Here is a 16,979-nt window from a genome sequence, read left to right as displayed (position 1 = left end):
TCACCTGCCCACATTACCTATTATACTCACACATAGGCTTAATTATACCGCCAACCAATACGGTATGGTACAGAGACTGACCAACAGCTGTATACAACTACAACGGCACAAAGTCACAGGCCCTAGCTTTCATACCATTCTCAGGGCCTGATTTAGGCTACTAAGACCTCTAGCACATGCAAAACCTTTCAGCACTCACAAAACTAATAACACAGCCAATGATTGGTTCAAACCAAATACCTTGACCAATCATTGGTTGCATTATTGGTTTTACATGTGCTAAAATGTTCTGCATGCACTAAAGGTCTTAGTAAATCAGGCCCTCAGTCCCTACTAAAGTTCATTTGTCCTAGTTTCTCATGTGAACAAAAATGCACCAACTTTGTCTTTTGATTTATTAGTAAGGTTACAGCTGGCCTCAAGTGCTTTGGTCCAAATAGAAGAGAAGATAAAAGAGTTTTGTCTCATTATATCACAGTGCCTACACAGCAGCACATTTGCTACACAGCTAATTTTGTCACACCCATTCTTTTCCACAGTGAAGCTATGAGATGAACAGCTTCCAATATGCAAAGTATTTTACAACGTTAAAGTGAGAAGGAACAGTCAGATGATTTTTTAAGATAACTGATAAACAATGACAGGAGACACCTCATAAATAGGCCTATATTTCACACACATTTCATAAACTTCATATGCTTTGAGAGAACTAGGCTTCCTTTGGAAATCCAATATACATGAATATCTTATTTTGCAATGTGTCAATTTGAAAGAACTTATGTGCATACTAGTGAATCAGTGTTAAAACAGTATCTGTAAAAGTTAGATGTACTGTAATCCCTAGCTAGTTGTGCCTCTCTCTATGCGACATGTCAATGACAAAGTTTTGTTCAACAGGCAGAAATCATGAAAGAGGTAAACAGATTTCCTGTTCTCATTGAAACATTGCTGAATTCAGTTGACTGGCTTTATCAGATTCCAACACCAGGGCAGTTACATATTTGTTGTTTAATTGTAAAAATGGATTCTCAGCAAAGTGAAATCCAAAAAAACAGTCCCCAGGAACATGAAATAAATGGCACATGAGCACAAAAATACAAATAATTGAAGGCTTATCCACCAAAAAGTAGCACGATACATTCTCATGGACTGTAACTGGTTTTAGGGAAAATATAAAATATTTTAAAAATCTGATATGAAAATGCTGAAACTTGTTGAATGAGGACCAAACAACCGTGATCTGGCACAGCGCAAGACTTTAATTGAGGAGAAGTGCAGGCGCGCCTAAATCTACTGCGCCGGTGGCCTACTAACGGATAAATTTAGAAGTGAAAATCAGCTGGGCCCTGTACAGAGCCGCAGACGAGACGTATGGAGGCTGCAGCAACGCATATCTCAGGATGGTGTGGGTGCACACTGGTGGGAGAGCCGTTTCCATGGATGTGCGCTATGGCAACAAAGCCGGTCCCTCTGCGATCCACCACCTGCGAGACCCCGCTAAGCACCACTTAGTACATCACGCCACCATCCCCGCATGCTGAATCCCGTCGTCAGGAAAACGAGGTGAAGCTTGTGACTTTGTGAAAATCAGCTGCAGGCTTTTGAAATGATTTCCTTTGCAATATGCAGTATTAAGCCACCGACCGCCACATTGATGAGTGATAAATTAGCATGATCACAACGAGTACTGTCCTGCTTATTTAAGCATTAAACCAAAAGTCTTTTCCATTTCTCTCTTATCTAGGAACCACTTTCCAGTTTTTATATGTGAGTTTAGACTTAGCTTTAGGTTTCCTTGTATTGAGAGAGTAGCCAGTAGATTAGTAGCCAGGGCTCTATTATTGGGTTACTCAGGATCTAAGCACAGCGGTTCCTGTTTATTTATTCTGGAGTACTATAATTTTAGTCTCATATCTTTACCTCTGCCTATTTCGGGCAACACTGCTCTACCAGATTCAGACTAGAGGTATCCCAACCCCAATTCTATGGGGCTATATGAGATATATGACTGTCTTCATAGACCATGAACATTAGACCTGACAAACATCCATTAGGATCGATAGGTTTTTCGCTGTTTTGTTCTTCAGTATTTCACCAATAAAGCTGTGATATGTTAAGAGAGGTTCTACAGCCTTCGTGAATTATTCAAGATGCTATTTCTCAGCTCACAATCTTACCTAAATGTGATTGATGCATGTATGATTACTAGCTTTCTCAAAGGAGGTAAAGACCATATGTTTTTTTTTTTTCCCCAGAGTTTAGTAGTTTGCATGTTTATGTAGTAGTGTATGTACATTCATCATAAATGTACATTGGACATAGAATCTTTCGACACTAGAACAGATTTCCAGAAACCTAGTATGTAAATGTCAACAGAGTTGATTTCTGACTGGGTTTGTTTCAAAAGGGCAATATCATGTCATTAAGTTGGCCTGGTTTTGTGGACAGAATGTCTGATTCTGATGAAACGTACTCATACACCATCCATTCAACAAAAATCAAGCTTACAGCTTATTTCCTGACAAAACTGCAAACTGACTGAGGGTCTCGTATTTTTATTGCTGCAATGCACAATACAGCTTCTTTCCAGTATGCAAATTAGGCAGATGTCAATGTTTAATGTTGGCTTACATGGACCGGTGACAGACCGGAGATATGGTTAACCTTCAATTCTTCTGCAGTAATCCAGCCTTACAGTTTATGGTCTCAGTAGTCAGTTTTCTGCGTACCCTGTTCTCTACAAATCCCATCAGATTCAATGCTCGGGGCACTGAAATTCCTGTCTGATGGGGCAAATCCATGAGATTTTTAAACTTTGCTTTCCTTTTATCACTAAACCACCGTCTTTTCTATTTTTTCATTTTGTAGTGTCTCTGACTGTGTGTCTCACATGATATAGGCCTAGGTTGCGTGAGTGATTAAACATACGGAACATACATAACTGTAAGGAAGAGAAATCTGCAGGCCAGTCATCCCCATAGTGTGTCTAGACGGAGAGCGTTCCTCAAAGGGAGATTAGAGAAGAGAGGAAGGAACACAGTGTCTTATTGTCCATGTTCCAGCAGCACAGCCAGCGGTGAAGACACTAAAAGTATCGCTGTCAATATTTAATGAGAAATCCTGAAATTCCGCCAGAAATGGTGGAACTAAATCATTTGCTCGGTGGTGTGGCCGACTCATTACTTCCTTTACCAATGAAAATTGCAGGATAAATTGTTTGTATCGCAGTTCCATATCGAAGCAATGTACTATAATTTCACTGTCAGTACATCAGATAATCATCAAGGTAGATGGCTGATGGAACAAGGCTTAAACCTCAAAAACTGCTAGAAGAGACTTGATACAAAAAGTTTCAATTCCTCACATCATACACAGAATGCCTTTCTAATGCCCTATTTAGATGGGACTACCATTTCCTGAGATAGCCTGTACTTTATTGTAACTTTGGAGGCCAATGACATTAATTAACGCCGGTAATTATTCTGGGAAAAAATACACGGGGTGGGTTGTGGCATCCAAGGTCATCAGGCAATAGTTTTCACCAAATGACCAAATATGCTCCTTATTGCATGAATAAATCCTTTATTTAGTACATGGATTCAGTGAGCAGCCCTAACACAATGTGCTACGAACAATAAGCACTAACAAAACAAGTATTTTACTAAAAAAACAAAAAAAAAAAACAAAGCTGAAGTTGGTACAGTTCAATTTGGAATATGGCTATATTTACCCCTGCATAGATCCAATAATGGACTGCTAATTACTTCACACTACTAATAGGAGCGGAAAGTCATGGAATTCAACTCACCGTGTGATATCATTGCTGCACCCCCCCTTACTAGCTCAACATTTCAAGGCTGCATGCAGAGGACTCAAGAGTTTATTTAGAGAATAGGGAAAACAGATCAAGACTACAACTAACCAACTTACTAGTCACAATGGGCAGATTTTGTAGGCAAACCCAGTTAGTTGCCTATAGTCATTCTAGTCTGTTCTGACTTTTACAACAGAAGACCTACAAGACACAGGGGGTTACCAATGCTTTCTATAACTAATTCTCCTGCGTAGAGCATCATCATTAACCATCATCATGCGTCTTGTAAGGAAACTGGGTAAAGTCTCCACCCAAAGGGCAATACCAACTACAGCTCCCATGATCCAGCACTGTACGTCCACTCTCGCCTGTCTCTTGAATAAGACCAGAAAGACTGGATTCATTTATAGTACTTTTGATAGTCACATCAAAGCGACAATCATACTGCAGAGTTTCAGGATAGAAGAACATACAGTCCAGGAATTATACCAAGGTGGTTGAACAGCCTATGAATGAGATGACCGACTGTCCTGAGCATGCTTTAGCTCAAGTACCTCTCTCACACAATTCTTCTGCAAACGAGGGGATCGGTCACCCTTGGAAACCACTCAATTAGCAGGCTCTCACCAAGGGAAATTAATCTTTGATCGGCTTATTAATAGGCTTCCTTCCAACATCAGGCCAGGGGGGTGGGAGGACCCAGGGTGGTGCCGGTAACGGAAATTGGGTACTGGTTCTCGGTGACGGGTTATATCCGGCCCTGCCTCTGATGCACGCTGAGACCGGCAGACAGAAATGGTAGCTCCCCTGGGGGGGGGGGGGCATTCATCATTACGATGCAGCCTGTGAGTCAGCTGACTGGCACCTGCCCCTAAGCCACCCCGCGGTCCCAGCACAGAGACAGCAGCCGGCATGATCCCGCCGGTTCCTTAAACGGCCGTGTCTCAGGGGGCTACGAGCCTGCACTCCTCTAGGTTTGACTGCACGCAACGCTTGCCATAAAACTCGAAGTTTCAACAATGTGGTATTCGGCGCATTGGCAGGAAGCAGGCTGACTCCGCTTAATGCTGGACAATGCTGCACCGTGTTTCATTCGACACTGACAGGCACTACGCCAAACAGTACGTTTGCATTAATAGTAGCCTACATTACGTGAGTATTTTGGACTTCCTGGTCCTATACGTGCAAATCCACATAGGGGTTTAACAGTCGCTTCCAATGACTTGCTGTGGTCGCATGAATCTCTGTATTGCACCTCTCAACATCACACAAAGCACCTATGTTATTTAATTTACTTTAAATCACCCATTACCTATGCACATGTCTAGCTCTATTTCCACAGGCATTTACATAAATCCATTTTAGCAGTACTTTGTGGTGAACAAACCCTGTGTGGAAGAGTTGAGGTGAGTGGAGAGTTCTTGTACACAGTAAAATGTCCAGTGTTAATTCAACACCAACAGTGTTACTTCAACTCTTACCAGACAACATCTGGTCCCACATTCTAGAGTGGGACCAAATGTTATCTGTTAAGAGCTGAATCAACACAGAATTAAAACTGGAAATATTACTGTGTCAGAGTGATACATACTAACATACAACTGTCTTCAGTTCAAATGTGTTAATCTGTTTAAAGTAGTAAAGCAAAATCAACTTCCTGAGCCCACAATGTGGTTTTAATATGCTGCCAGGTCTACAGCACAGCACTACCTGTCAACATGGCTACATTTTATTATGCTTTAATGTGGTTTCGCATTTAATCGATTTACCAGAATATTCTCCCAGTTCTGTCTCAGTGCTGACTAAATCCATGACCAAACTATATTTTTGCATCTGAAATCTGCGTTTGGTGTCCTAGATTTCAGTTTTGGTAGCAATGGCCAAGGTGACACACTTGGTACCCGAGCGCATCACAGGAGTGCTAAACGCTAAGCGTTACAGCTGACAAAGGCAATGCCCAACCTTGAAACAAGGGCATATTCTGTGTCACCTATTCATATAGGCTAGTTTTTCCCTTGCTGGTTTATATTTACATATATGTTCATTTAGGCTACATGTTCGACATAAATCTTCCAGTATTGAGTAGTTTAAAATACGCTGTCGTGTTCGCAGCTAGATCTCATTTTCTCCATATATTTTACAGCATCTTTACTGATATTTTGTATACCTGCATTTGATTATATACCGTCCAAGAGTAACTGAGTGTCTTGTGGCCCAGTGTAATATGGCAGTTTTGTTCAGACCACGTCCATAAGTGAAAGGAGAAAAAACTATCTGTACACATGGCTCCCAGCAAGCTGGCTGTCTTCCTGCCGATGCAGGTTCTCTTTGCAGTGCACATCTAAAATGGGGCAGTGTGACATTCAAGCAGCCCTGTCTCCTCAGGCTCCACCTAGATCTAAGAGGCCACAAACCAAACTAGCATCTTTGCATATTTGATTAGAAAGTACCGCCTGCCGACAAATATAACATCTATCTGCATTGCACAAGGACGCAGCTGATTTTGTCTCTTTAGGTATCTAAAGAAGCCGTTCACATGCACAATTAACACTACAACGTCTGAACACAGATTCACACAAATGCATCTAGGTCAGTCACAAGGAGGAGGAAAGCGATATAAGAAGCAATGCTCTCGATTAAGAGTTAATGGGTTCACTTTAACAAAAGGACATTGATGTCACGATTCCCTGTACTGTCCCATTCTATTAAAAGGATCTGCTCATGTGCAACAAAATGGTCATATGCTGAGTACAGTGCAGCTCCTATGCTTCCAGAATCTTGAGTCCTCACAACCCGTTCCTGCTCATATTGGATTGTTCCAGATACTCATTCATACTGTCAATACAGTATCAAATGCAAGAGTATAGTATGTATGGACCTTGTCTTGTAATATTGATCCTAAACGAATTAGTCTGGTGGTGTCTAACGGAACAAATTAGACAGTACCAAACACATTCGTGTGCATGTGCATTTTTTTTACTGCAAAGCTAAATAAAAAACTACAACCTCCTTAAGATTTTATGCTCTGATTAAAATAAATGCTCACCATTTGACAAGTTCGGACAGCAACACCCTTTCAGAATATTTATTGAACCATAAGAACGCCAAAGCATTTCCGAGATAGACTCCTCATCAGAACGTAAAGACAAAAGAGACGACAACAGTGATGTTATCACGATGTGAAGGGCGTCATTAACACTGAATGGATACATCTGTGCATAAGGCAGGGACACTTCAAGTGACAGTTAACAGACAGGATATTAAACATGCTCTTTTTTTACAGCACAGAAGTCCAGAATAAAGAAAAATTACAACAATACTAGACTAAGAAGAACAGAGACTCTATGGCTGTAATACATACATTAGGAATAAATAAGAGAATCACAATTAATTTAATTTTTAAACCAAGAAGTTTGATTGTTTGAAGGCACAAACCCAATAGGCCTCCCTTTTGGGTAATAACAATTTCTCCACCTCTTTCTGTATGAGAAGAGGAACCATGATTAGCATAGGCATAACGTTTTTCGGTAGCATAGCCTAGGTTACCATCTCTTATAGCCTCTTTGTGTTCCGCTATGTGATCATTTAGAGCAAGGTTTGTTTGACCATCATAAGACATGCCACATGGGCATGTCCACATGTATACAGCTCCTGTGGTGGTGCGATCGATTAAACCTTCCATTTGATTCGTTGTCCTGACCGTGGGGGAGAGAAGGTCTTTATATTTGTTGCGTTGGAGCAGGGAGTACAAAGATCATGTGAAGGGGCAAATAGCCAATAGGAGAATTTGGGCTATGGACTCAATGATGTAGCACGATAGTCCTTCAGGTTAGTAACCCATCCATCCAACCCATCTGTGGTGGATGTACACAGATAGACTGTCGAAGGGTAGGATCACTTTGTAGAATGGACCAGGGTTTGCTTATTATTCTTTTTACTTATATCGTGTGGAAAAGTGCATTTTAGATCTATCATTTTCCGTTTTTTATTTATTTTATTAGGAGAGAGGCTCTACTCTTAGAACGTGCCTCATCCAATGCAGTGGACATAATCTGATTGCTGTAACCTCTATTTTTGAATTTGTTATATAAAGACATACAGTAGCTTTTAATTCAAACTCCTCCTCTGTGCTACAGTTCCTCCTTACTTGCAGGAATTGACCTCTCGAAATATTCCGGATGAGGTGATGCAGGTGTTGGATTTTTGCATTAAGAACCGTGTTACGGTCTGTTGATTTACAGAACAGAGTGGTTAGCATGAATCATGTCGTGCAATAATTCTCCCAAATGAATTGGTTTGGTGGTGTCTAATGGAACAAATTAGACATTAACAAACACAGTGTGTGCATGTGTGTGTGTTTGTGTGTGTGTGTGTGTAAAGTCTATAAAAATCCACTGTACATGCATGATTTTACAGCAAAGTTAAAAAAAAATTTTAAATCAAAACCACGTAAAGATTTTGTGCTGTGATTAAAGTAAATATTCACCACTTGACACTCAATATAAAAAAGAGATCACCTGTGTCCCTCCCACACACGCTCATGGCATAGAGTTTGATTGTATGACAGGGCTACAGGCCACTACCTTGGCTGAGTTACAGATCTGAAGATTGAAGAGGAGAGGCTGATCAGTTATATTCAAGGAGGGTATGGACTGCCTATAGTATAGGATAGTACTGATGAGGTTTTAATCATGACAGGCTGTTCAGGCAGTGGTCCTGTCTTGCTGTCGGGGCACATTAAAACTATATTCACATGCACAATGTTTCCTGTAGTACTGTAAGGCATTACTGTTGTGATGTCAGTGATGATCTCACAGAAGCTCTGTTTGACCTGCTTTAAAATATAAATTCTTTTATTAAAAGTTGTCACAACAACACAAACCTCGGTGTCTCAATGAGGCTATATCACAGCTAAAGAGCTCTGCAGTAAAGGCACACTAGTTGCATTGATTGAGTTTGTCCAAGGAAGCGGCCGTTGTGCCCAACTAACGCAATTTCATTTTTTCATGTTGTAGACAGATTGAAAAGGGATCAGCAGTCAGGAAGGCCCCCTGAGCGTATTTCAGCAATTCCCCATTTTCACCAAAACCACATATCCTGTTATATGCATTAAAATATAAAAAATAATGTTCAGGATCATCATTGGTTCATCTAAATTAATTTGGCACATAAATAAATATGAACCAAGCATTACGGCAAAGCCAAATAATACATGACGTGTGTGAAAGACCTACATGCACCACCTGCCTCTTTGCTCTTACAATTTAGGCCTATGACTAATCTACTTGGAATTTGGATGAAAATGCTGAATCTTGAATGAGCATCACAGTGGACAGCTAGTGTACTGCCATGTAGAGCAGCCAACAGATCCAAGCCTCAAAACATAGCTATTTAGTTCAGCCCAAGTGATGTCAGTCATGATCATTATAATTACCTCTGTATCTGGTAACTGCTTAGCTCGCAGAGGGATCATTGATCCATGCTGCATCAGGCTTGACACATCCTTAGCCCGATGCCACTTGGCCCACATCCTCACTAGAAATAATAGTAGAAGATCCAAGCCAGAGGCCTCTGAATGCAGAAGGCAGGTCACTGCTGTAAATCAGGTTCATTTACAGGATTGGTCAATTCGTTAGACTGACATATGAGCAGAGACATGCAGAAGGTATGTTGCAATATTTCACATTTCATTGCTGTTCAAAATTCAAATGTCATTGTGGGACCCCTGCCCCCATGATGTTACACCTTGCGACAGAACCAATCACCCCAAGTCTTCGACAGGAACTGTTCAATTTCAAGCCTATCTGATAGCATGAGAATGCAACCTAAAATCGTAACCGAAAAGTACCTAGTCTAATTATAAGGTTCTACAATGTTCTGAAATTGCTCTATACGCTAAACTATAACGTTGCCCTGCACAGATGGCCAAGCAGCTGGCTAGCTCTGCACCAGCTTTGAATTCATGACACCTAGCAGACAGGCTAGCTACTGATGCACTCATTTTTTCTTCTTCCTTTATTCCACAAATCGCAAATACAATAAACTGCAAAATGCATAAAATAGGCCAAATCTCTCCCTCTCCAGGAGGCAGGCAGTATTTATTTTATTTAGATAATAACAGGCTATTTCCTTCATAGCAAGTCGTGCCATATTCAGCGGTGATAGAGAACAAACCCTCGAATTTGACCGTGACAACGCGCATCCTCAGCATCAGGTAATGTTCTCGAACCAGCATCATTTAACCAAAACCATTACGAAGCCGCTGTCATGTATAAACATAATAACAATTCTTACCGTTCTGAGCCGAAACGGAGCGTAGTATCGACACGCCGAACAAGACCACCGCTAGCATTATTGAACAGGGCATCATTGCTGGTCTTCGGTCGGTAAAGTGACTACACCGGACGGGTGTGGGAGGAGATGGTTGCGCCCCAATCCGCCCCCTCTCCCCTCTCTACTTCATGTGAGGCCTCCTCTGTGTGACGTTTTTCTGACATCACGCAGTGGGCCAGCTGAGTGGGCCGATCTGGGGCCAAGAGAGAAGGGAGCGAGGGGGCGGGAGGTTTAAATGGGTTCACTCTAGCACACACTTAATCATCAGTGATCACTCAGGGTATTCCGATGTAGCGTTTAAGGATGCGCCAAGCTGCGTTTACAGCATTTTCATGCTGTTTGTATTACAACGGAGGCAAGAGAACGTGAAACATTCGTCGGGTAATGACTTTCATGCCAGGTATGGTTGGAATAAATTAATTTCTAAAATATTGAAATTTCACTGGTGGTAATTTCACTATTTCACTGGGAAAGTAACGTAGCATTTTAGCAAGTCGTTCTGCAGATTATGGTAGGCTATTAGGCATAATGTTTTAGTGGAGAAGCGAAAATAATTGAGATATAGGCTAGGCTACAGACTTTTAAGACCATTATTATTCCGCACATTTTAAAGCAAGGCATGATATAAACATTGTCATTGTGACACTTTTTGATGTGATTTTCAATATAGTTTGTTGTTTTATTTGCTGTGCCATTTAAAATATTTTTTTAAAAGTTAAAACATAATTCTGTTTTGGTGTTATTCATTCTTGCACATCAATTGGTATTCCATGACTGCTCTTTTGGAATGGCAGAAGTCCGATATTCAGGGTTAGTTAATCCTTTTAAATGGGCAGGTTACTATAATTTGTTGTGACATTTTGAAAGACTAACATATTTTCAATTAATCTGTGTTATGTGTTTTAGTGGGATTCAACCAGGTGAATGTGCTCACTTAAAACCACCACTGGTTTCAAATTGTATTTTATTTGTTATTCTACCTTTCAAAGCATACCACGACACATTACAAGCATTCTCCCAGAGCAAATACTTTTTAGTATGTATTTTAGATTCAATTCTCGAAATGAGAAGTGGTACTAGATGTTGTAGTGGCAAGATGTAACATTGTTTCCTGGATTATGTTCAGTAAGAGAATACCATACAGAACTCCCATTACTTAAAGAAGACATAGTTGACAATACTTCTGAACTACACTAGCACCCCTATGTGGTGAAATGTGGAATTCCTCCGTAAATTACAGAGCTGCTGAAATAACTGCAGCGCGTGTGCAGACCCTAGAATGCACATTTCATGAGAAACAGAACAATGAAATTCACATATCACCACTCGGTACGGATGCCTTGCACAGTGCAGCAACATGTCTTGCTTTATAGTTTCCCGCTTCTAATTTAATTCCCCTGTAAATCCATTCAAATTTGTAGACTACAGTGCTGAGTAAAAATATTTATATTCTTCTGCGTAAATATGAACTTATCTGCTTATTTATAACCCATGTCGGTGTAGATAATGGCCTATGTGTGAAATTAGAATTCAACCTGAACCTGTTTGGCTGTGAGGATGCAAGATACAAAATATTTCAGATATCATGACCTTGTGGAGCCATTTTATTGTAAGGTTTTAGGGTAGCTAGCTGTGCAAAGTGCAGGTGCACGAAAGGAACCGATACAGTTACTAATTGCAATGATAATGCAAAAAAAGTTTATTGGTCAAAGGTTACACTGTCCAGAAAAGTTTATCAAAACCAAGTTACACTCAAGAGGTGGGTCTCAAATCAACTCATTCAAAATTTTGGGACAGTTTCACAATTATAACTAGTAGGTATGGAGGGAGATGCCATATCTGTATTTGTTCAACAAAAAAAAAAAATTGTATTTGTATTCTGATAAAACCGGAAGTAGGGGTGGTGTAAACCGGAAGTGCAGGAACAAATAAGGTATTTGCAGGTACATGCAGGCTGCTTTTTTAAAGGACGATGTGTCAAAATGTAGGGTAGGCAATGTCCATACGGCTGCCATGTAATCCGAGCCCTGGTGAGTATTACGTTTAAATTATGTAAGGGTAAAAAAAAAAGTATTATATGCAGTAATAAAATAAAATTATATGTATTGTGTAATCAAGTAAATATCACATTTAGTTGATTGTACTAAGTGCATTATGTACTTTTTCATTTTTGCTCAACATCATAATTTCATGCTGCAATTTCAAAATGTGTTCTTTACTTGGATGTTACAAAATGATTGTGTGGCACAAATGGTAAATATCACTGAGGATTTCTCACTGTTCCCCTTGTGTGAAATACTCATGTGTTAAAGAGAAACAAAATGTATTCTTCTTTATGAATAATATGGCAGCATTCTGCCAAGACTGCCATCCACTTCCACTGAATGTGGAACCATTACTATTCAGTGAAACTATTACTTGCTCCCTTTGTGTGTATATTAATATAATGTTGATTAAATGACACCACATTTCACTCACATTATGTTGTCCATAGGAAGTTTGAAAGTCTTTTTCCTTTTAAAAAAAATAAGAATTTAGATGTCAAGGAGTGATGCATAGCTCCACATAACGGTAAATATGGCTGAATATAGCTCTGAACACCGAAACCCAGACAAAACATAATGTATATGCATTTATACTGATTTATTGTATTTACAGATTATGGCATGAACATCTAATTAATACTTAGTATATACTTGATATAACTGACCTAAAATTTCAGGAATAAAAAAGAAATGAAATAATTAGTTGTAATTAAATAAACAGCTTATGTTGAGGTTTTATTCATTCATCTCACACCCTATATGAAACTGACCGCTTGCAGTGTTGCCAATAGTGGAAATAAGCTTATGCGCACATCCAATTACAGAGCTCACTGGTTTTCCCTCCACTTTAGTCTCTTCCCTCTACAATGTCCGAGGGAGGATACGATTTAAAAGTAACCACGCCTGCCGTTCCATTTCGGCCAGTCAGTTGGTGGAACGTAGGTGCTGCAAACACACCTTCCTTTGTTGTAAACCAATGGGACAAAAAACGTGGTATCCTGCCTGGAGGGCAGGCCCCACTCCAGTTAGCCACGCGTCACCGAACTGCTGCAAATGCGTTCACAAATGGCACTTTCGGTCAGAGCTTTCAGTTCTACACATCTCATTTTGTGTAGTAGTTAGTATGGAAAGGAGAAAACAATGGCTTACCATATTGAAAAATGAACTTAGCGACAGCCCTCTGGTCTCGAATGCGGCTTTTAGCTTCATCCTTATGGGACTGGAGAAGCTCGTGGAGCTGGAGTTTGAGTGCCCCTGCAATCCTAAATGGAATGCTTTGTTTTCATCCGCCTTCTTCGTCATCCCAGCTGTCATGGCTATTACTCTCATGGTCATAATACAAGGATGCCAGAACTACATGCGGATATCCAGCTTGGTTCCTGCGCTCGTGTGGCTGATCCTTCTGTTTCTCGATGGCCAGTACTATACCTGCGCGAAGACGGACTGGAAGGGCAGGTTTGTTATTGTTGATAAAGCTGGCCCGCAGAAATGGTGCGAGCCCACAGGCGACGACAACGTCACACAGAAGCAGGAGCTGATGGAGCACTCTCAGGAATTATTTGTTCTCTCTCAGGTGAGGAACGCTCCAGGTACTGCTGTACCCGCCTGTTTATTGTGTTTTTATTGTCTGCATTTGTTCTCAGGACTTCCTTTGGTGGGCTGGATCGGTCCTGGCCCCAACACAATTCTGTGTACCACAATGTTTTCATTAGAACTGACCAGTTCTTAAAGTTTGAATGAGGTGGTTAATTATCCAAATTTTACATGTTCTGTCCCTGTACTGAATGATCATCACTTCTGAGGTCTCTGAGGCCCTGTGAAAACAATTGCACTGTTGGAGGTGTTTGTTTTCAACTAAGACTTAACAAGAAGGCAGTTTGCGACTTAATTTGGCCTTAAACAATTGAAGGCCAGCTACTCTTGACACTAAATGTTAGATTTGAGGCCCTGTACTTACACCTAGTTCTTTGAAATGCAGTCTGTATTACAAATAATTCTATTAATGACGAATGTACTTTTTGCTATGCATTGGTACAAACACACATGTGACTGCACATTTCTTTCAATGAGGACATGTAGAAGTGACTGACCAGATGTGTCCAGTCCAGACCCAGTATTAAATGGCAGCTGCTGACACATAGTAATGTCTTTACTCAAAGTTACGGACAAATCATACGCATAGGTTTTGGGTGGGGGCAGGGAGACCCCTTGGTGGTCCAGGAGTGTGTCTCCCCAAAGTTGAAATGAAACCTACTCCTGTGAGACAAATGCATTGCAGTTTGATTTAGCAGAGGCCTAAAGTGACTCAAGTTTAACCAAAAATGCATCTGGAGCCTTCAGACTTGATCAGTTAGTAGTCATATGTATTGCTGTCATTACTTATTTTGCATAACTAAATGTGCCATTGGTTTTATTCCCCTAATTGTAGAATTAGTTCTTTAATGACACTATAGCACTTAGCACCAAAGCTGTCATGAAGAAAAATTCACTATGTCTCATATAATGTGAGGTTTATATGAGACATAGCAAGATAATCCACACTGAAAAGATTTCACATCAAACACCACCCAGTGATATCAGTTTTAATCAAAGTTTTTCTGACTCTGCCCAGTAGTGTGTGATGGCAACAGTAAAAACTCTATATAAATAAATATTTTTATGCCCTGCTTAGTTCGGAATGACCACTTTGTGTGTTTGTGCTCTTCACCGCATCTGCTTCTGTCAAATCAGGAAAATGCAGATAGGCATGAACCCTCAAAACATGTGATTTCAAGCACCTGAATATTTTTACTCCGCAATTCACAAGTTAGGCTTGCACAGATGTTGAGTCAAAGAAGGACATTTAATAGCTTGTTCATGCAGATCGTTTGCTTGACCTGCTCACTGAGATCCCGTACTCCCTGAGTGTTGCAACAGCAGTAATATACCACCAGGATGCCAGACTCTGGAGCTCATCCACACCAGAACAGTGCCTTAGCAGGTGGAGTCATACAACTGCCAGTCTGTCCGAATAAACTGGGCACTACTCCTCTGAAACAATGACTGTTCAGCTCAGCTGTTGGACAACCGAGTGAAAAGAAATGCTGGCAGAATGCACCTTGGAGATGTAGGATTGCCAGTCCCTTCCCATATTAATGGAGATGGTCGCAAAGGGATGGGCCTACTTATGTGATTTGGCTGAAACTCAAAAGTTCCATTTTTTGTAGGTTATTAAGGTAAACTGATTTAAACTGATGCCTATGTTTTCTGTTTGCTTTATATTCCAGGTTATAGGCATAGCTCTGCTCATGTTTATTTGTGTGGGACTCATCGTGTACGTGATCCAACAAAGCTGCATGCAAGAAGAAGTAAACCAGGATGCAGACAGTTACGAGATGACGTGAATTGTCTTGCTGCATTTCATCTTTGCCTATTAAGTCATATTTGGAGGTTTTCTTTATCACTGCTGTAATAATGTATGTATTATGTGTAATGTATTATGTATCATCACTGTTTTGTAAATGTGCCTTGTAATTTCTTAAGGGAACCTTTTCTCTTTTTTATGAACAAGTCTGCTCTGACTTTTAATGGACTGATTTAATGGATTTTACTTCAGAATGATTGTAATTTATACAAGTATGTTAAATGATTACATATTTAAAACACCCTTTTACTTTCTAGCAAAGCCAGAGTATACTGTATTGGCTTTGTGAATTTTGTGTCTGAATAATGGATGAAAAAACTTGAAATATATCTCATTATTGTACTAAGGTGCATCTGATTCCCTTGATTGGGGTATTGAAGAGTCACTACCAAATAAAAAGTGCCTGTCTTGAGCTTGTATTTTTGCTTTTTCACAAAAATTATCAACAGCACGAGAGTTGACCTTCTGCTGGTGTTTTCGATCTCAAAGTGAACGAGCAAGAGAACGGGCAGTGAAGTAGTTTCTCTGAGTAAAAATGATCTTGCCATTGTCTGGTCCATAGTGTGTGTTAAGAGGAGTGTTGACACCATCGCAGGGAAGGATGACTCAATGGAGACACACACATATGGTGTTGGGGAGTGTCCAACACACATGAGCAAGCAGTTTGTCACCCCTATCACATTTATTTCCCGTGAACTGCAGTAGTTATTTTCACATCTTCCTCTCCACTCTGATAAATCAGGTCTTATGTTGTTTAAAAAAGAAAAATTCCCTGAACATCTAGCTAGTGTTTATATTGCATATTTGCATGTTAAAATAGCCCAAAAAATATCATCTCTGTAGCAAACAAATTGCTGCCTTAAAACATTATTGCATGAAATATACCTTGACAAGCCCTCCGGAGAGACAGATTTTATTTGTAGTTTGATAACATTGGCACAGCTCATTTACACTACTTGTGGTTACTTCAACTTGAACGTGAGCATGTGGAGGCAGAACATGTGGTTGGAATTTGCCCATTCCTCTGGAAATGCTGTGCTGGATAATTCACACAGTGGAATTATCTATATTTGTGTCAAAAATGTAAGGGGTCAGAGTCCAATTTAGTTAAACCAGTATAATAATATGATTTTTCACATATGAATACAATTTTGGAAAAACAGTTTAGAAAAAAAAAACATTTAGGAAAATGTTCATAAAAAACATTTAGTTCTATTTAGAAAAAAAACAGAAAGCATTTTATCTTCCATTTTTATCAGCAATGAGAATCTGTAATTTTAATTCTGTGTGCCTTATGTTGTCCGCAAACCCTTGTCGCTAGGATGGAAAGTGGTCCATGACTGAAGCATGATAAATCAAATATGGCAAAGAACAGCAGTTTAAA

At 40.0% G+C, this 16,979-nt stretch overlaps 2 protein-coding genes across 5 annotated transcripts in view; one reads left to right on the top strand and one right to left on the bottom strand.

Moving 5' to 3' along the window:
- LOC118227640 (neuroplastin-like) overlaps window positions 1-10,299 on the bottom strand; it is a 28,495-nt gene extending 18,196 nt beyond the window's left edge. For 2 of the 4 annotated variants that reach the window (XM_035418348.1, XM_035418349.1), the window contains exon 1: window positions 10,109-10,299. In XM_035418348.1, coding sequence (XP_035274239.1) covers window positions 10,109-10,184 — 76 coding nt within the window. In that variant the 5' untranslated portion in view covers window positions 10,185-10,299. The remainder of the gene's footprint in view (window positions 1-10,108) is intronic. The other 2 variants (XM_035418350.1, XM_035418351.1) reach the window with 1 other exon arrangement.
- Window positions 10,300-10,605: 306 nt separating this feature from the next.
- LOC118227641 (calcium homeostasis modulator protein 6-like) lies at window positions 10,606-16,007 on the top strand. Its single transcript, XM_035418352.1, has 2 exons — window positions 10,606-13,765; window positions 15,459-16,007. Exons 1-2 carry the CDS (start codon window positions 13,169-13,171, stop codon window positions 15,573-15,575), a joined length of 714 nt encoding a protein of 237 aa, XP_035274243.1. The 5' UTR covers window positions 10,606-13,168; the 3' UTR covers window positions 15,576-16,007.
- The last annotated feature ends 972 nt before the right edge of the window (window positions 16,008-16,979 follow it).

The sequence above is a fragment of the Anguilla anguilla genome, chromosome 5, assembly GCF_013347855.1.
Source record: "Anguilla anguilla isolate fAngAng1 chromosome 5, fAngAng1.pri, whole genome shotgun sequence".
Classification (NCBI taxonomy): domain Eukaryota; kingdom Metazoa; phylum Chordata; class Actinopteri; order Anguilliformes; family Anguillidae; genus Anguilla; species Anguilla anguilla.
This window is presented reverse-complemented; position numbering and strand designations above follow the sequence as displayed.

Bases quoted from the DNA above. Each gene is read 5' to 3' on its own strand.
- LOC118227641 (XM_035418352.1), top strand. From the start codon at position 13,169: ATGGGACAAAAAACGTGGTATCCTGCCTGGAGGGCAGGCCCCACTCCA. The intron at 13,766-15,458 runs GTGAGGAACGCT...TTTATATTCCAG, and splicing joins AATTATTTGTTCTCTCTCAG to GTTATAGGCATAGCTCTGCT.